The sequence below is a fragment of the Boleophthalmus pectinirostris genome, unplaced genomic scaffold, assembly GCF_026225935.1.
Source record: "Boleophthalmus pectinirostris isolate CB_2022bp ecotype Guang Dong unplaced genomic scaffold, ASM2622593v1 HiC_scaffold_3, whole genome shotgun sequence".
In the NCBI taxonomy this organism is placed as follows: domain Eukaryota; kingdom Metazoa; phylum Chordata; class Actinopteri; order Gobiiformes; family Gobiidae; genus Boleophthalmus; species Boleophthalmus pectinirostris.
The window spans coordinates 13,397,691-13,419,346 of NW_026571299.1; the positions used below are offsets into that span (position 1 = coordinate 13,397,691).

Genomic DNA, 21,656 nt, shown 5'->3' on the forward strand with positions numbered 1-21,656 from the left:
TATTAAAATATACTTTGATTTAGGCGAATACTACCACTCTTCATGCTTCCAGAGTATTTATGCAAAAGTGTTCCTCTTTTCCCTTTGCTTTTTACATGTTTTATATTACTTCTGCTTTCAACCCTGAATAGATTACAAAACTCCACTCAAATCTCATTAAAAAAAAAACTTTTCTCTTAAAGTAGCGCAACACATCCAGACACATGCTCCCTCCAAACACACACGGTTAGCCTCATTACTTTGACATGGGATGAATAATTCAAAATTCTCTGCACAAGCTCCAATGTATTTCAGTGGAACTAAATGCCTTGATAATTGTCTTAATGTTTTAAGATGTACTTCTAACATAGTGCTCTTGCCCCTACTTTAAGGATACAACATTAACAACGACTTTACAAGGCGTATTTGAAATCATTAAAGTTTCATTTTGTTACGGGTTGTTCAGCCTCTCCACCGCACTCCGCTTTTTGTTTTTTTTGCCTTCAATTTAAAACTTGTTAAAGCTTTCAAACTCTTACTTTATACACAACTTGGTCCAGGGGGTGTGTAGTAATATAAAAGCATGTAGCCTGACTTTGTTAAACCATAATGCACAAAGGCAATGGGTTTTCAGATTCGATTATCACTTGTCAGGTGGTGTCCACTGTAATTTAATCATGGGTGGGTTAATGCATGTTGTATTCATTGTTAAGTTTTTATCAAGGGGGAAATACATTAAAGGGCCTGTATTATTACCTTAATTTAGGCTGAGTTCTTCTCTTAAACAGAGAACACTCCACTTTGTGATGTCATGTGGCAATAAAGGAAGCGCTCTGGTGTGTTTTTAATCTTCATACGCCTTCAGTAGAATCATTTGGATAATTTAAGCCCTGGAATTGCCAATTATTACTGAACAAAAGGTAGGAAAGGAGCTTTGTTCCGGCTGCTATCGTACTTATGAATAAACTGTAATCTATTTATCTAAAGACTGTGTGTTTTTAATTTAATATTTATTTAGATTTTAGCCAAGCTTGCTGGATGAATTTGACTAATTGTTTATGAAACAAACAATTATGTACTGGAGCACTGTAACACTTAATTTTGTAATTGTGTTTTTATACGTGTTTTTTGCACATAAAGTGGATGAATGAAATGTGAAATGTGGAACCTGTCTCTCAAATTTGCAAAGCAAATTTATCTATGGGTACGAATAAAGCAATCTAACCTAAAAGTAAAGATAATGGTTAACTTGAAAACTACAGCTCCATTACATCACAAGGTAAAAGAGAGCCTTTTGAGCTTTGAGATGTAGATAACCTAATAAAGCTGGATTACTTCAAAACATGTGTGAATGAAACAAAATACAGCTTCAGGTATGTTTATGATGAGGCAACGAGATTTTAACATAGCTTACATAGGTCACAAGAGTCATTTTATAATTTAGTAATATAGAGCCTTTAAATTGGGTGTCCAAACTTTTTTCATCAAGGGCCACATATCTATACACAGATGAAGCAGAGGACTGATCGAGGGCCGTAGACTGTTGCTCAGTACAGTGAATAATTGAAATATGTGCATGTTTAACACGTTAGAATGGGCCATTAGTCTTTATTCATGCTAAGATCGGTAAAACCACATACTAAATATTAAATATTCACTTTATCAACGTAGATTTTCAAAAAAAAATGCAGTAAAAAGTTATTTTTTAATTGATGCAAGGTAATTTGGGCCAATTCACCTGGAAGCCTGAGGGCCACATTTGACCCAGGGGCCATAGTTTGGACATGACTGCTTTAAATTCTTCATTGAGGAGCATCTTCATATTAAAGGGACTATACGGGATTTATTTTCATGTAATAATGTCTGTGTTGCCTGGTACAGATATATATTGTAAAAGCAGCTTTCAGGGTAAAAATGAGACTGCTGTGTGCTTTCTGCATTTAATTATTAGTATTTATTTTCCTTGAACCAAGAAGTAGTGTGCTTTATTCTACTATTTAGCATTACAGTGACTCCACTTCTCTCTAAAAATAGTGAAAATTTCATAAACCCACTGCAGTGAATAATCAAAAAGTTTCCCAATAGTACAAAGAAAAGTACACGCTATAAAAATAAAGCCCTAAAATGTATTGTTCATTTATAGAGCAACACTTATAGTTAATATTGTGAGTGTGGAATATTACCACACACAGGTCACAATAATGACCAATCATGTTCAAGTATTTGCCATGACGAGGTTAGAACATCGTTGGTATGAACAGGTGACGCACCTCTACTAGAAAAGTTACACTGTGCACCTTTAAACACAAATGTGTCCTAGTTTCTCTGGTGAGGTCAGAAACTAAACCTCGTGTAATGGTGTTTGGATTCAGAGGAGAGCAGCCCTTTAAACTCCTGTTCTGACCCAGTGAACACGGAGTACTCGATCAATACGACGTTTTAAGAGTATGCTAAACTGAGAACACAAGTGCCAGCCAAATGCCCTTTCCACATTTATCATCATTACGCAGACTTCAACTAAAGTACACCTTACCAACATTTACCAGATGTTACAAACTACTACCACGTCGTGTACTTTTTCTACTACCACTACCCACAAATACTGATACTACTATTACCACTGCGTCTTCTCCTGCTCAGACTCCAACATCTGCACTACAACTGAAGCTTCTTCTGTTCCTATTATTACTACTACTACTACTACTACCACCACTTCTATCATTTCAAGTAGTTAAGGGTGTAACAATAACCAAAGTCTCTCAATAATATCGTGGATCATCACAATATATTGAATTACAAATTTCTTTGCTTAAACTCATTGTTATGGTGCAGCAATAGCTAAAAAAACAGAGGGAACTACATCTTCCATGATCCTTTGCTTCGTTTTGGTGTAAACTACAAAGCAGTTCTAAGCACTTTTAAATCTTAGGTCTTTGAATTAGCGTTTTAACTTGTCAAGGCGTTTTAAGAGGAAAAAGTAGCATATTCATAATTTTGTTCGCCTCCACAAAATATCGCAATAAATATCGTACCGTGAGATGTATATCATGAAAATATCATACCGTGGGATTTGGATATCATTACATCCCTACAAGTACTACCTCTTAGTAGTACTTATTTCTACTACCTCTACTTCTAAATACTACTATTACTAATTACCTCTAGTGCTTCTTCTCCTGCACCTCTTACTACTATTACAATTACCACTAATACTTCTACAACCTCTTCTACATTTTTTCTACTACTACTGTTAGTACTACTGTTGTTCCTACTTCTACTGCGTCTTATGCTGCTACGATTACAGCATTACAACTGAAGCTTGTTCTGTTACTAGTACTACAACTACTACTACTACTACTAGTACTACTATCGCCACCACTTCTATCGTTGCACATACTACCTCTTAGTAGTACTTATTTCTAGTGCCATTACTCCCAAACACTGCTGTTGCTGCTATTGACTACCTCCGCTCCTCCTGCTACTATTATTACAACTGAAGATGCTTTTCTTGTATTATTACTTCTACTATTACTATAACTGCCACCTCTTCTATGTTTTCGCTACCACTTCTCCCAAATATTGCTCTTGATACTACCTCTATCACTAGTACAAATGAATGTGACCCTCCTGTTTCTAGTACAAGTACTACTGCTAATATAACTACTACAACTACTACATCTGCTACTTGTTGCTACTACTACGAATAAATACTAATACCACTACTAGTGCTGCTTCTTCAACTACTTTTACTGCTACTGCATAATATGTGAGTAAACATACAAGGCTGACAGCACATGTAGACAGCTTTATTGATCCCGACAAAGGACTTTAATTTGGTCTTGTCTGAACTGAAATCGTATTGGAAAAGTACTTACTGTTGTATACAAAGAGCAGGATGGGTTCTAAGACTAAACGGGAGTAGTGCTGCCTTAAATCAATAAAGGAATATTTGCTGAGGGGGTATAAAATAAAATAAAACATGCTTAAAGATTGGGGGTTGCATTTCTATGGCGTTGCTATCACATAACCAATTTAGATCACCATGTTGCCTTTTATTGTTTTGGAAAATGCTATATTCACCAAAAACGTATTAACATTTCTAGTAGTTGTTTTCAGTTTCGTTTTTGATGCTTTGAATAAAAGAGAGATCAGTAGATTACTCAAACATGCACAGATGACATGTAAAACCTCTTCAAGTTTGTTTTTGATGAGGGAATGTTATAACATGGTAGAAAGCTCCAAAAAAGTAAAGTTTGCATACTACATCCTCTTTAAAAATGTAAAGATTATTATCATTGTTACTGAGGGGATCACATAGGGTTGGACTTTTGGCAATCTTACATACAAGAATAAAGGTCTTAAATTATGCAAAATTGACTCTTGTGAGCTTTAAGCCAGACCTGGAGATGTGTTTTCTTTCATTCACACATTTAAATGATCCTTTATTATTAGTTTGTCTACACCTTCAAAGCTCAAAATGCTCTGTTCCACCTTGTGATTTTATGAAGCAGTAGTTCTCAAGTTAACAGCTACCATTTCCCTTTTGTTCAGAAGATATTGGCAATTCCAGGACTGAAATTATCAAAACAATTCTAATGAAGGTGGATGGAGTTTAAAAACGCAGTGGAGCACTTCCTGTATTACCACATGACATCACAAGGTGGAATTTTCTGCTTGTGAGAAGAGTGAGTGAGAGTTTGTGAGTTAAATGTGTGAATGAAACAAAACACAACTCCAGGTATGTTTGTGATGTACTGTATTGTCATCAACATATAAAACAAAAATCAAATCATTTTCTTCGTAATATCGCTCACCCTTATTTATTCTGACATATACAATAAGGAAATGAAAAACTATGAATTCTTTCAGTAAAAATGCATGATAAAATTGCATCTGCAGATACCATGGCATCATTGCACTGTGTTCTTTGTGGAACTATGTAAACGTAATGTAATTTGTGTAGGTATTGCGTTTGGGGAGACTCCGACCTGTTTGTTATTAAAGTCATGAATCACTGTGTAGCGCATTGGAGCACACTTGGCCTTTCCATAGACTCACAGGGGTGACTTTAGACAACCAAGCGGGGTGTAACCAATAAAGGAAGATCTCTTTACTAAGTCCCAAAGCTAATTATAGCTAACTGTTGTTTTATTTGTACTATCTCAAGAGCAGAGTATGCAGTATATTCTATGGGAACAATAAGCTTGTATATTCATATTTTCTCTTTCTATGAAACGTTTTACTAACCAGAGTAACAGAAACATATGCATTTCTGTAAAATGTGTTAAATGTACTGGAGCAGTTCTAAAAATGTTGTTTTATGTTTTGTTTAAAGGGGATATATTATGTAAAATGGAATTATATGAGCTCTTAACCATGGTATATCTGTTCTCTTACTCAGAGTTGCATTTTGATTTTAATTCATCCTGCATTTTCTCACATTCAAGCGTACGCTGAAAATTTTCCCCTATTCAGACATTCAGACTCAGGGTAATATGTACAGGATTCAGAAATATCAAGTAGCTACAGTATGTTTCAAGGGTGAAAAGTTGAAAACATGTCACTTCTGTCAGTTCTGGAGTTTAAAACAGGATGTTAATGATCCGCTTTGTATTATTAAGCCTTTTTAGACAAATATTGCTGTTTACAATGAACACTGTAAAACGATATGTATGCAATAACTTTATACTAAATATCCCAGGCAAATCTTTGTTATATTTTAGAGTTTCTGTAATTTTATTTTATATTAAATGGCTATTTCTGGGGGAAATGTACATTAAAGTTGAACTCACTTTTTAGTTTTGGAAAGTAGAAATACTTTTAGTTTATCTCCGAAAATAACAGCAAGACACGGTTTTTAGAACATGTTAATATCTAAGGGGACAAACGTACATTTACTTCGTGGAACAAGCATCACTGAATTCTGCTTTTCAGTCCAAATATAATGCTGACAGAATTGTTCTTTCATTCAATAAATGACAACAATTATATCCCAGAGGACGTCAGCAACTGTATGTGACTGAGTTGTTTTCATTTTTTATTGCTCTATTGTGTGTTCTATTGTATGGGCTTTAATGTGTTTTTGGCTGATCCATTAGGATGTAAGTGGTGATTTTAGTCCTCAATGACCACAGTACTTTTGGTGGCCAAGAATAAATGAAAACAAAACATTGTACTTTAAAAAAAAAATATATATATATAGTTTTTTGTGTGAGTGAAAGAGAGGTGGGCCATATATTGTTGGCAAGATAGTATTGAAATTGTTGTTTTGAAAGTATGGAAAATGTGAATATTAAATAAATAATATATGAACTGTAATAAGAAAATCTACAAATTCTCATCCCCTTGGAATTATGAGAATCCATCTGTGTTCTGAGTTGCTCTGAAATATTGCAGTTTAAATTTAAACTCCTTGAGCATAATGGAAAAGCGAAATGTTTTTTTCCACCAAACTCTCCAAAATCTTGACGAGAGTATGGAAAGTATTCAGGAAGGAGAATGTGTATAACTCAACTGCTACAAAAAAACAACAACAAAAAAACAATAGGACCTTACTGGCTAAGGGGATGATTTGTTGAATTTTAAAGCAGACCTGTTATGCAAAATTTACTTTTCAGTGCTTTATACTTCTTTCCTTTCACCATTTAGTCACCAAAAGTTGTTGCCGATCAACTCCCATTTTCACCGCCACTAGTGTTCTCTACTTACTTTGTTCTCCATATTTTCTTTTTTTTTTTTTTTTTGATACTTGTACCTGCCAAGTACTTCACACTACTTTGTTAGAGCGAACAAAATTGCAATAACCAGCTTGAACACGTCACAACATTTTAGATTTCGCCTGATGAATCATATTTTCTGTAATAAAGTTATTTTTTGTAATGACTCCAAACTGTCTTTCTATTTTTAATTAACTAAACAAATCCCAGTGCATCTGCTGAATCTTGGTAACAATGCTGGCCTGCTTCTTGTTGTGTCTTAGGGAGAGATGAGACCATGCAGCCAGCCAAGCCCTCCTTCCTCGAGTACTTTGAACAGAAGGAAAAAGAGGCCAACATCCACAACGAGGCCGGAGAGAACAACGCAGACCACCGCAAACTGCCCACAGAGGGGGACCTGGAAGTGGTGAGTCCCCTTAAGCTGTATGGGTCAAGGTTAAGTCATAATAAAGGATAGAGCGTTTGTTTTGGGGTTTCATGTTAAATTAGTGTTTCAAGGGCCCTGTGCCAGATTTTTAGTAAAACTTGTCTGGTCCCAGTACAGAAATATATTATATAAGCAGGTCAAAATACTCTATATCCACTGTGTACTGTCTGCACCTAATTTAAAGATCAACTGATATGGGTTTTTTCATGGTCGATGCTGATACTGATCGCTTAGAATACAGTGGAACCACTGGTTGATATTTTTAGGGATGTTATTTATAATAACTGTGTGAGCCAAATTCCAGTAACAGGTTTGACAAAGTTGTGATCATTACTGACCAATTATTAGTAAAGATGTAACAATAACTGAAATATCGTGATATCGTATCTTCAAAGTTCTCACAATATATCGAATTACAAGTCTCTTTGCTTAAATTAAGAGTTATGGTGCAGCAACAGCTAAAAAAAGACAGAAGGAACTACATGGACCATGATCCTTTGCTCCATTTCAGCGTAGACTACAAGAAGAAATAACAATTCTAAGCACTTTTAAGTTTTAGTTCTTTGGATTAAATCTCGCCAAGGCATTTTAAGCGGAAAAAGTCGCATATTAACAGTTTTGTTAGCCTCCACAAAATATTGCAATAAATACTGTATCGTGAGATGTATGTCGTGAAAATATTGTACCGAGAGTTTTGGATATTGTTACATCCCTAATTATGAGTCTCCCTACCATATCGTGAGCTTTCCCATGATATCGCAATAAATATCGTACCATGGGGTTCATACCGTGACGATATCGTATCATGAGACTTGGATATCGTTACACCCTAATTATTAGTATCACTATTATTACTATTGCTATTGTTAATCTAATACTGTTATCAGATATCTCTGAAGAGAGAGAGAGAGAGAGAGAGAGAGAGAGAGAGAGAGAGAGAGAGAGAGAGAGAGAGAGAGAGAGAGAGAGAGAGAGAGAGAGAGAGAGAGAGAGAGAGAGAGAGAGAGAGAGAGAGAGAGAGAGAGAGAGAGAGAGAGAGAGAGAGAGAGAGAGAGAGAGAGAGATTTTGATTTTTAACAGACCTTTATTGTGTCTGTCAAAAAACATTTACACTAAATTGCATCCACACCTCGTGCTATTTACATAAAAATATTGACATTACATACACATACTATTTACACTATTTACACTATTTACACTATTATATATTTACAATATTTACAAAAACAGGGGTCCAAAACAGAGACAGAGAGAGAGAGAGAGAGAGATGAGAGAGAGAGAGAGAGAGAGAGAGAATCTATATCTTAGATAGATAGATAGGGCTTAATGAGACTATTTACTAGTCGTAATTGGGCCAACTCTCATGTTTGAATGTTTGTTTATACAAAGTTGTGGTAACACTTCAGTTTAGAGACCACATATTAATCACTAACTAACTGGTAATTGGTGCTAATTAGTTGTTACTTAACTATTAGTTGTTATTTATCAAACAATATTCATGCTTATTGAGATTTTAATGTATGCACAGAAAGATATTTTATAATCCCCACTACTTTAAAGTTAAGAAAATAACTTAAAGGTTTAATACTTGCAAAACACAGCCTTAGTCAAAAATACTTTGAAAGTACCTCATGAATACTAACAAAGATATATTAAGCACTAATTATACATTTTATTATTAGTTTGCTATTAATATGTGGTCCCTAACCTAAAGTGTTACCAAAGTTGTTTTGCAGTTATTTGAAAGATAACTAACAGCTACATCACACATTTGGATCAGTTTTGTCTCACGTTAATTTTACTTTTAGGAAATAAATGCTATTTTCTGTCTCTACACTGGTATTGATTGATATCGGGTCACTATCGGAACAGAAAAACTCTGAATCAGTGCATCTCTAATTATTACTGATTGTTACCAACTAATGTATCATAAAAAAAAAAAGTGATCCTAAAAAAGAATAGGCTCACAAAAAGTTGAACTTAAAAGGTTAAATGTTCTTTCTAATGAAAAACACTAGTAATACTGCTTTAATTCCACATGCAATCATCTTATCTCTTTATATCGCCCTTGAATTTGGCATTACGTACTTTGATGCCTGTAATCTTGCATGCCCCCTGTGACATTTGAAAGCCAAGGTTACTTATTGCCATGATGTGGGTTGCCTTGGCGCCCTGGAGACCACAGATCTGGTTTAAAGCAGAAACATTTAAAGGGAAAAGAGCAGCTGTTTGTCTTGGGCAGCAGCGCTTAAGCAGGACAAATGACTGAGGCTACAATTAAATATTAAGTATGTGACCTTTACATCAATGCGCTCTGCTGTTCCTGGATCTGCCTGTCTCCTGCTGCTACTGCTGCCTCTGCTCTGGGGCTGGCGATGAGACCTATATTCCTGGCAATAAAAATTAATGTGATGTGAGAATATTGAAGAAGATGTTTGGTTTACCGGCAGTGCTAATTTTGAGTAATATTCAGTCCCGTTTCGATCTAGTTTAGTGTTGTCTTAAATTTCTTCTTTGTTTAATATTTGTAACTGTAGTATAATATTTAATAGCATATTACAAATACATAACATATTTAGATCACGACATTACCTTTTAGTGTTTATAAGTCTTCACCCTTCCCAATCAGCATGCATCCCACTAATGAAACTACTGCATATCGCATCAGGTTTGTGAAGTTGCTGTGTACAGTTTTGCTTCATGAATTTTACAGCTAACCCACAAGGAGGGTTCGCTTAGGGCCTGGGAAAGATCTCTAAAATACCCAAACAAGCATGGATGGCACCTAAAACCTCTCCAGGCATGTTTTTGATTAGGGAACAACGCTATAACATGGTAGAAAGTTAAACAAAAATCAATTTCACCTAATACCCCCTCTTCAAAGGTGACATGTTTCGATTGCTCATTTCTTACCCTAAAGGTGCACTGCAGAACATTTCTACAACATTTTGTCTCCATGGAAATGTTATTGCTTTCTCTAAAATGTTCCACAGTATTGATTACAGGGTTCCCACGGTCATAGGAATCCTGGACAAGTCATGAAAATTTAAAATGTAATTTTCCAGGCCTGCAAAAGTCATGTAATTTAGTAAATTCAATGAAAGTTTTGGAGAAGTTATGGAATTTTAGTATCTCTTTCACACAACTACAGCGTTCTGTTAAGCTGTCATTAGGCTATTATGATTATTTCCGAAACGTATGTGCCTTTTGTTTAAAAGAGATGACAATAAATGCATTGACAGTATTTTGAATGTTAAAAAACTATAATACCAAACCATAAGGTGAGTGGAAAGGGATAACATTTCATATTTAGCCCTAACACTATGCTAAAGTCTACACATGTAGGGGTCCGTAATGTCATGGAAAATTCACTTTAGTTCATGAAAAAGTCATGGGAAAGTTTTGAAATTTTGCCAGTGAAAAAGAGTGGGAAATCTGAGATTAAACCTCTCTATCATGACGGAGAAAAGCAGATTACGGTCTTCATTATTCATAGAAAGAATTTATATATTTTTGAGTAATATAAACTAATATAAACTATAAACTAATAATTGAGGTATATGTTTAATGCTACACCATGGAACATTCCAGGCAAAGCAATAACATCTCCATGGAGACAAGCAGATGGCGTACCCTCTGCCAGAAAAGTTGCACAATGCACCTTTATGTAACTATGATAAAGCTGAATTACTGGCCAATGGTCAGTTTTAAAACTTTTTTTTTAGACCTTCTTAATGTATCAGTGAGTACCGGGTCTTAAGATCCCTGAAGCCCAACTCCACCATGTTTTATAGATCTGAAAAAATGAATATGGAAAATAAAAAACTTGTACTGATTGAACTGAGATGTGGTTCATTAAATTCAATATAGCACTCGCAGTACAGTATTGTTGTTAATTAGAATATATGCAAAACTGAGAAAGTTTTATATCCATTTATATGTTTTGAAATTAAAACTCAGTCTGTAAACCCCTGGGTACGCTCTTACATTAAGTCTATAAATAAAGTAATGTAAGTAAAGTTCTGAGAAAGTTGTCATCAGTTAAAACCAAACATTAGTTGCCAAAAGAAAGTTACATATCAGTTATTCAACAAATATATTGTATAAGCAGCTCTTGAGTTCAAAATGTTTTATTGTTTGATAATTAGGAAGTGCTCAGTTATCTGTTGATCACAAACTTTGCTCTGGTCTTTTTTGAGTTTTGAAGAACTCTTAATTAATTTGTTACAATTAGGAAGCTCAGAATGCATGAGGTGAGTGATTAATAACTTTGGACCTCTGCAAACCATTGAATTAATTCTGTTTTTTCACATTTTAAAACAGTAAAAATCATCTACTCTGCATTAACTGTATAGTAGAAGTGAACTAAGGAAGTGTGACGTCACCCATAGTGTTCGGTTGCCAAATGAAGCTCAGCGAGGCCAGCACTTCAGGAACCAATCTGCAATCAGGAACCATATTCAGAAATCCGAGCTCGAAGCCAAAGAGCCAATCAGGAGCTAGATTGTTGAATGTACATGCCTCTTTACACTGGCACCGCAGATTTGGCAGAGGGCGAGCACTTAGCAAAGCTGTCAATCAACGCTCCATAAGCAACCTCAGGGAAAACAAGCACCAAATTGGGCTGTTATTAATGTTCATATCTTAATTTAGGGACAAAATAGCAAAATTAAACCACTCACTGCACTCACCTAAACCCATCTATGGCAGGAAAATATTCAAACATGTACCATAATAATAGACCAAAGGCTTATATGTGATTTGAGCTGTAACTTCGTATGACTGTTGTTTGCTCTCATGTGTGCACTATAAGAAGTTCCCGTGGAGATAATCGTCAGAGTGTTTATTGAAGTACTATAACTCCCGCTGACAAGTAACCGCTGCCTGACCCTCTCCACGGCGCGCACTTCCTCTGCCTGTCATCCGCACATCTACATAGGTGTGCACTGACAGACTAACAGATTACATTTCATCAGAGCTGGAACAGAGAAAAGTGGCGTATTCAGGACAGTGAGAAGCTCCAATAGGATTTAATGGACACAAAGGCGTTCTTGGGAGGGCTGTGCATTAATTTGTTTTGTATTTGAGGATTGGTGGGGTTTGAGTAGAACTGTGCAGGGATAGAATCTTGATTTTAGACTTATACAAACTTTATTGATCCACAAGGGAAATTCTTTGGACACAGTAGCTCACACATCAATATAATATAATAACAGAGCAAAATACAAATGGTAATATCCATCCATCCATCCATTTTCGTCCGCTTATCCGGGGCCGGGTCGCGGGGGGAGCAGCCTAAGCAGGGACTCCCAGACTTCCTTCACCCCAGACACGTCCTCCAGCTCCTCCAGGGGGACCCCGAGGCGTTCCCAGGCCAGCCGAGAGACATAGTCCCTCCAGCGTGTCCTGGGTCTTCCCCGGGGCCTCCTCCCGGCGGGACATGCCCGGAACACCTCCCGAGGGAGGCGCCCAGGAGGCATCCGGAACAGATGCCCGAGCCACCTCAACTGGCTCCTCTCGACGTGGAGGAGCAGCGGCTCTACTCCGAGCTCCTCCCGTGTGACTGAGCTCCTCACCCTATCTCTAAGGGAGCGCCCAGCCACCCTGCGGAGGAAACTCATTTCGAGCGCTTGTATCCGCGATCTCGTCCTTTCGGTCACTACCCAGAGCTCATGACCATAGGTGAGAGTAGGAACGAAGACTGACCGGTAAATCGAGAGCTTCGCCTTTCGACTCAGCTCCCTCTTCACCACAACGGTCCGATACAGCGACCGCATCACTGCCGACGCTGCACCGATCCGCCTGTCAATCTCACGTTCCGTCCTTCCCTCACTCGTGAACAAGACCCCGAGATACTTGAACTCCTCCACTTGAGGCAAAGACAAATGGTAATAATAAATTTAAAATAAGTAACTAATGTAATAAAGACGTAATTGTTTGAAAATTCTGGGGGGTTAGAAATGATCTCTATAGACAATTGTGTTACAGTAAAAGCACGTGGGTTAGAGCAGAAATGAGACTTTGAAGAAATATATATTTTTAGTGTTAAAGGGAATTGATCAAAAGTGTTTTTAGTGTGTGTTTTTAATTAAGATTAAGACACATGTAGTTGTGGAGTTGTGTTCTGTTTCATTCACACATGTCTGAGTAATCCTTTATTGTTAGTTTGTCTACATTTTCAAAGCTCAGCATGCTCTGTTCCACCTTGTGATGTCATGAAGTGGTAGTTTTCAAATGAACAGTTGCGTTTATCTTTTATTTAGAAGAGACTGGGAATTCCAAGGCTGAAATAATCCAAATGATACTAGGCAAGGCAAGGCAAGGCAAGTTTATTTGTATAGCACAATTCGTACACAAAGTAATTCAAAGTGCTTTACAGAATAAGAAATACATTAAAATCATAATAAAAACAAATCAAAACAAATAATCATGAAGATTAAAATTAAAAAAGAGAGACATAAATTGGAGAGAAGAGTGCGGAATGAAAACCTTTCAGTTATATGCACAGTTAAACAGAAATGTTTTGAGCCTGGGTTTAAACAGCGTCACAGAAGAGTCTGTCTCACATGTTCAGGAAGACTGTTCCAGGTTTTAGCTGCATGAACCTGAAACGCTGACTCCTACTAATGAAGATCTATGGAGTTTAGTGGAGCACTTCAAGTATTACCACATGACATCACAAGGGGGAACAAAGTGTTTTCAGTTTGAGAGAAGAACTCAGCCTAAATATGGAGGATTTGTGTGTTAAACGTGTTAAACAACAAAACACAACCTCAGATATGTTTGTTAGGAGGAAACAACAGCATAACATAGATCAAAAAATAGCGTATTATGGACGCTTTAAAAAATTCTGACAGATTTCATCCTTAGATTAGCAGTCATTATTTAAGTTTTCTCTCTTAAAGCAGCAAAACAGTTCTAAAAGTAGTTATCTAGTTTAAAGGTTAAAACATATGTAGGGCAGTAGACATAACTGTACCTGTACTCTGGGACACTTCTCTCTTCTGGTTAAAAGCCTGTCCACAGACTGTACAGGTTTCTCAGTGCGAGTTGGATGCAGGATGTCCTCCCTTGGGCTTTGTAGATGCAGTGAAGTGACAGAGGAGAAAACATGACCCACACATGCACAATAACCCCTGTAACCCGCCATTAAAGGGTAAAAGAGGCAGTTTCATTTACCCAAAGGTCAAGGAGCCAGCCCTGTCAGCAGTGCAGTACAGTATACTGCGCTGGGAGGATTGAGTAGTGAGGCAGGGCAGATAGATTCATACTGTATTTTATGCAACGTTTCATTTGAAGCATTTAAAGGTGTGCTGTGTAACTTTTCCGAAGGGGGGCTCATGTTTGTTGATGTTTGTCGCCATGGAGATGTTAATATTCCACAGTATGGCATAAATATTTATTTAATCACAGGTAGTTGTTGAAAGAAATACCAACTCATTTTAGTCTTGAAGAAAATATTGGGTGCCCGCAAATACTCAAAAGTATCGGTATTGGTATTGGAATTGAAAAGAGATGTAGTTTTTTGTAAACATGCATTTGAACAACTGTGTATTGCTGTGTATGGAGTAGGGCTGGTTTTGGCAAATTCAATTGTGATTTTTCTTACAAACATTGCAATTACAATAAAATTTACAATTAAAATGATTTGAGAGATGCCTGAAAAATGAACTGACAAAATAATACAAGAATCACACGTCTTACATGTTTATAGATGTCTAAACTACCGGGTGAGCAGGTTTATGTTTTGTTTTTGTAGATATTAAGACAGGGTATTTTGTTGCCAAGGACATAAATAATTGTAGTCTTTGCAATTTGCTAATTACAATCGTTCAAAATTAGATTTCAGTTTGATTGTGCTTAATCTTGCGCCCCTAATACATTTATTACAGTCATTCTTAGAGTCTTCTTTTGCACAGGGCAATGTTCTTACATATTTGGCAGACAAAAGCACTAAAAGTTTATAGACTATATTAAACGATCAGATTTTTATATAGGGCTTTTCCACTTTCAAGGCATTCAAAGCACTCAAACCAATCACCCATTCACGCACATTCATGCACCAGTGTACACAGACACTGGAGGCAAGGGGTGTAAAGTGTCCTGCCTTAGGACATAATAACAGCATTCATCTGTGAGAGCAGGAATCGCACCGACAACCTTTGGATCAATGGATATAACTGCTCTGTTTATGTCGAGAGCGAGATTTGAACCACCAGCCTTACAAACTCTCAACCAACTGAGCTCTAGAAACCAGTAACAAGTCAGAAGAAAATTGTGTTTGCTTAGCTTAGTAAATTCTTAGATATTTCTTATACAAAAAACAAATGTAATTTTTAGTTGTTGTTGTTTTGTTTTTGTTTTTAAATCAGTGCCTTTCAGCTAAAATAAACAGACTCTTTAATCATCGCTATCAAACTAATATCTCTAACCACAGCTACAAATCTGCGTGCTGCTCTGCTCCATTTTCAAGCGTGTATCAGTGAGAGTAAACTGGACTTGACAAGGCCGGTCCCACAGAGCAGCCTCATTGATCCATTAGACTTGCAAATGCACTGATAAAGAACAACATTTAGTGCTTCAGAGGCAGGCTGACAGCTCCACCCTGACAGACACTGGTTAATTTTAGATGTTCTGCTATTTTTATCATTCACCAGCTGTGTTTCATGAGCTTTTGTTATGCCCCCCGCCCAAACCAAAGTCTTTGTTTCACACTGTTCTAGTTACGACATTTCTTTGCATGTAAATTGTATGAAGGTTATATAATGTACATATAGTTGAATTATACAGTAGATTTCCAGAGTTTTCAGGTTTTATATAGAACTGGTGGGGTCATGTCTGGAATTAACGTGAAGATAATAGTATTTAATCAAGTATATTTCTATATACTTATATATTATATTCTGATCTGTGTTATAATTTTGTTTCCTCATCACAAACATATCTGGAGTTGTGTTTTTGTTTCATTCGCACATGTTTAACACACAAAACCTGCATATTTAGGCTGAGTTCTTCTCTCAAATGGTACACGCTCTGTTCCACCTTGTGACGTCACATGGTAATATATAGGAAGTGCTCCACTGTGTTTTTAAACTCCAAACACCTTCACTAGACACATTTGGAGGTGATTTCAGTCCTGGAATTGCCAATTTCTACTGAACTAAAGGTAAAATGGAGCTGTTAACTTGAAAACTACCACCACATCACAAGGTGGAACAGAACATTTTGAGGTTTGGAGAAGTAGACGGACACAGTGCACCCAATAAATCTCAAATTTCTACTTTCAAAGGAGTATTGGCTGTGGACCTCTTGATTAAAATGACAACTATAGCAACCATAACATTGATATAGAAATTCCTAAATCTTGATCTTGATTAAAATTTGAGTAACTGCACAGCCCTCGTCATTAGAGGTGTGCAAAAATATCAAAATATCGATATAGAGTATAATTTACTGTGATGACACAGTATTGATATCGTGGGCTGCTGTATCGATAAATCACCAAGAGTATTTTTTGGTCTATGTTACTAAATTATTTTGGTACAGCGCTACAGTTTTGTTGCTTGTTTTGAGGAAGGAAACTCGTTTATTCAACACATTTGACATTTTCACTGTTTTGATGATTAAAGTGTTTGTGTTTCATATTCACTTTGCACAAGAAGTGGCTTAACAAAGACTTTTAGTGTCACAGCCATGATTTAGCCGTTATATTTTTATTGAACCATACCAAATCAATTAGAAATATATTATATCGAATTAAAAGTGCACTGTATCGAGATATGCATCGTATCGTGGCTTATGTATCGAGGTATGTATCGTATCGTGGCCTGTGTATCGAGATATGTATCGTACCTTGGCCTATGTATCGAGGTATGTATCATATCGTGGCCTGTGTATCGAGATATGTATCGTATCATGGCCTATGTATCGAGATATGTACCGTATCGAGGCCTGTGTATTGAGGTATATATCGTATCGTGGCCTATATATCAAGATATGTATTGTATCACGGCCTATATATTGAGATATGTATCGTATCATGGCCTATGTATCAAGGTATGCATCGTATCTGCAACTTCTTAATGATACCCAGCCCTCCTCGTCATACATCTTCTTGTGCATGCAATATTTAAAGGCACTATGTAACTTTTCTAGTGGGGGGTCTACCTGCGCTTTTGACGATTCTATTGTTTTCTTAGAATGTTTCACAGTATGGTATTAAACGTAACTATGTCCGTGTAAACAAGCAGGAGATACAAGTCAGATCTGTGCAGAGGATGGCCCGTGCATTTTCTTTGAGGGATTAAAAAAAACCTACAAATGAACAAGCTGTAGATGGATGCGTTTAATGCCACACCAGGAAACATTTCAGATAAAATATTACCATCTCCATGAAGACAAGCACATGGCAGACCCTTTAATCAAAAAGTCACACAGTGCGCCTTTAAAACCCCAAATTTTGCTTTCTTTTGCCTTAATATTGTGGTCAATTTTTCAGTGGCTGTAGCCCGGGCCCACTCACTCGTGTGACAATGCCGCATAGAACATGTGCAGGGAAAGCACTCTGCACCTGCATTTTTTATGAACGCACCAACTACACGCTCTCTTTGACTTCATCCACAACTATTTCTGCATTTTATCTTTTTTTTTTTTTCGCCCTTTCTTACAGATCCAGTGTTTTAATATCTTGTGTCAAAAGTAGCTGTATTCTAGTGTATTTTTCCCTCTAGGTTGACAGATAGGTCAGAGCCAGGGCGTGTTCATAAAAGAGTAATAGATGACCGCCCGTCTGAAAGGTCAAATCCCTGTCAGAAAGATGTGTGTTGTGGTGTTTTCTCATATGTAAGTGTCTGTTTGATTTCCTCAAGTGTTTTAAGATATAGTCTATGAATTATTGACAATGTTGCTGTCTTGATAAGAGCAGTTATTTTAAAACAAGCTCGACAAGTTGATAGAAAAAGCTGTGACTCTATAAATGAAACAAAACGCAACACAACTCTAGATGTGTTTTTGTGGAGGTAACATGACTAAAAACTCACGAGTCAATATGACCCTAAATCGGAATCAGAAAAAAAAAAAACTTTCTTTCAAGTTAGGACTGAACGATCTATCATTTTGGACCATAAAACGTGATCTCAGACAACACAATTTTGGGAATGTCAAAGTTGTGTTTATTTGCAGTGCTCCTAAAGCCCAATTTAAGAGCCAAGTTTAGTTCTGCGTCGACTCAATGCACACTGCCGCCGTCGCCTTGTCGCCGTCGTTTTTGATTTATGGATCTGCATTGAGGTCTATGCGCCGCAAACTAATTTGCCGCCACAACGCTAGGAGGCGAGGATTTAAACCTGGCTTTTGTGTGAAGTTTAACATAAACCATCTCCAACACAATAGAAGCACAGAACAGACTCAGAATCATCAGCACATCCTCCATCACAGAAAGAATACATATATTCCACTGAGTCGTGTCCCTTAGTCCAGCATAAGCATCAGCGCACAAGCTGTGTGTGTTTTGTTTTTGTTTTTTTTTCTCAGCGCTTACAATTTATGAAATTAGTCGTGTGGTTTTAAGTTTTGTTTCTGTAAAATGTAAACAAATGTGCAGAAAGCTGCATTAAACACATTATTACTCAAAATATTGAGCTCTAATGAAGTAGTCGAAACGCGTGACTTTTAATAAATTCACCGCAAATCAGAGTGCCTCTGCCATCATTTTTCTTTTTTACGAGAATCTAGCCCTCCAGTTTGATGAGCACCTGTATGCGCAAGTTTTTTGATCCAGTTTAGCGCTCCAATTTTGTTATTTCTATTACTCAAAGTATATTGAAAGAAAAGGAAGACATACAAGAAATGTATGTAGAGTGGTGGTAGAGAGGACCAATCACAGCCCTTATTGTCTGCATAAATTGGGCTTTACGGTCCAGCGTCAAAACGTCAGTGCAGGACTCTGGTATGATGTAAGTTTCTGTGATGTTTGCAAATGTTCATGTGCACTGAATCTTGATTTGAAAAAAATCGTTCTTAAAAGCCCTATTCCAAGTTATTTAAAGGTGCATTGCTTCATCTGGAATATTTCACAGTATTGCATTAAACCTTTCTATCATCCTGGAGCCCAAACCAGACCAAGTTACAAGTCAAATCTGTGGAGAGGCAACCCCGCTCACACTAATCATGCCTGTTTTTTTTTTTTAGGTATTTTTTAAGCTATAAAACCACCTGTAATTCAATAAGTGTAAAGTAGGTCTGTTTAATGTCATACTGTGGAACATTCTAACCAGACCAATGAGATATCCATAGAAACAAGAAGGCGACGGACCCCCAACCCAAAAGTTACACAATGCACCTTTAAACGTTTTATTTACTTGTAATAAAATAATGGATAAAAGCGTAATTAAAACTGCTGTGTTGTTTTATCACTTGAGTGCTGGGCTATGGGGCGTTTTAGGTAAAGGCACTACTTTATATTTATGTTTAACTGTAAATGGTGTGGTAAAAGCTTGTTCAGATACTTAATGTTTCATGAATGTTTTTTTTATTCTCACTTATTTATTAGGAAAGCTGCAGCAAAGTGGTTTCTGGACATTCAAAAATAAATGACCCCATTAAATACAGATATAAAACTCTGCCGTTGTCTCATTAATGCGTTGTACAGCCACAATTAAAGAAAAGGCTGGAAGATTCATCATGATTGAAAGAGCAATGGAGTTGAGCTAGTTTTGTGGTACCATAATTTCTTCCACAAACAAAAAATATTCTGTTTGTGTTAATCTGCATAAAAATGTTCTGAACTGTGATTTTGTTATTAGTTTGTCTCTTCATATTTCAGTCTTTTTAATTCAGCTGAACTAAAATGTGAACTTTGAACAGATTTCTATAAGTAAATAACTAAATAGCAAAATTAAAGGGCCCATATTATATTATTTTCTGATCTACAGTATGTTATAAAGTCATTTCCTCATCAAAAATATACCTGGAGTTGTGTTTTGTTTCATTCACATTACTTATATCACTCAAACAGAAAACACCCAGTTCCACCTTGTGATGTCATGTGGTAATACAGGAAATGCTCAACTGTTTTGTTTTTTTAAATTCCATACACCTTCACTAGAATCATTTGGATAATTTCAGCCATGAAACTGCCAATTACTACTGAACAAAAGGTAAAAAGTAAAAGTAACGGTTAACTTGAAAACTTATGTTTCATTACATCACAAGGTGGAAGGTGGAGTATTTTAGGTTTTGGAGGTGTAGACAGACTAATAATAAAGGTTTACTCAAACATGTGTAACAAAACACAACTCCAGATATGTTTTTGAGGAGGTAACTACATTATAACATGGCTTAAAGCTCACAAGAGTAAATTGTACGTAATAGAGCTTTAATAACAAAAATGCTCACCTGTCCATTGGAGGTTTTTGGAGAAGTTCAGATTACAATACATTTTTTTTAAGATTGGAAAGAATTAAATATTATTTTTCAATATATTAACCTCCAATAAGTTTCAAATAGCACCTCCTTACCCTAATTTACTAAACTGTGGTCATTCAGATTGCGCCTCTGGCTAATTCTTCTGCCCTACTTTGAGTCCACAACACTTTCCATATAGCTCCAAGGCCTTAATTTTTCCATCCCCTCCTGACTTGCCCCGGTGTGGTCCGGTCCATCCGTTTCTCCGATCAGGCCGTTACCGCTGTTATTTTAGCCCCATTGATCGTCTCATAAATAGCTGTATATGTGTGTGTGAGTGTGCTGCTGGTAAGAGCTCACAGGGGACTCCCTCGAGACCGACCTAAACCGGATCAGCCCTGGTCCAAGTCCTCCACCGGGGACCTCATGGACAAATGTCGATACTCTGAGTGTGGCCGTAAATAGGACTTCTTATCAGCTGTCCCAGGCTGAGGGTATTTTAAGGTGATGGTAATGATTTTAAAGTATGTGATTAAAGCTCAGGTCAAGTGTGTTAGTGCTGTATACTAATGCCGGTCGTGCTAGAAGTAACTACTCATGGATTTTTTCCTATAGGCTCCATTTTGAGGGGGAAAAAAATTGAATTGAATTGTGAATTGTTGTTACAGTGTCAACTGTGAAAACGTGTCTCAATATTTGGATTTTAAAAAAGGAGAACATTGTTAGCAAGTGTTTGTATATATTGGCAAGACAATGGATGGTGGTTGTTATAAAAGTGAAAAAATGCATAGCACACTCAGATGGCTGATGTCCAAAAGCTTTTTTTTTTTTTTTTTTTTTTTTTTTTTTAAAGAGTAAAAAGCAATCATTAGATATTTTTCTTGCTTTGGACCACAGTACAGTACTGTGGTAGTGTCTCTTTCATGCAGCTAAAGTGTTTTGTTAAGTTATCATTAGGCTATTATGATTATTTCTGAACGTATGCGCCTTTTGTTTAAAAGAGACGCCAATAAATACACTGACAGTATTTTGCACATTTCATATTTAACCCTAAAAGTATTATCAATTCTACGGAAAATTTACTTTAGGTCATGAAAAAGTCATGGAAAAGTTTTGAAATTTTGTCAGTA

At 36.6% G+C, this 21,656-nt stretch overlaps 1 protein-coding gene across 1 annotated transcript in view; it reads left to right on the plus strand.

The window, feature by feature from the left end:
• Window positions 1–21,656, plus strand: part of LOC110163440 (serine/threonine-protein kinase 4-like) — a 49,169-nt gene that overhangs the window by 23,450 nt on the left and 4,063 nt on the right. The window contains exon 10 of the mRNA XM_020928396.2: window positions 6,959–7,101. Coding sequence (XP_020784055.1) covers window positions 6,959–7,101 — 143 coding nt within the window. The remainder of the gene's footprint in view (window positions 1–6,958; window positions 7,102–21,656) is intronic.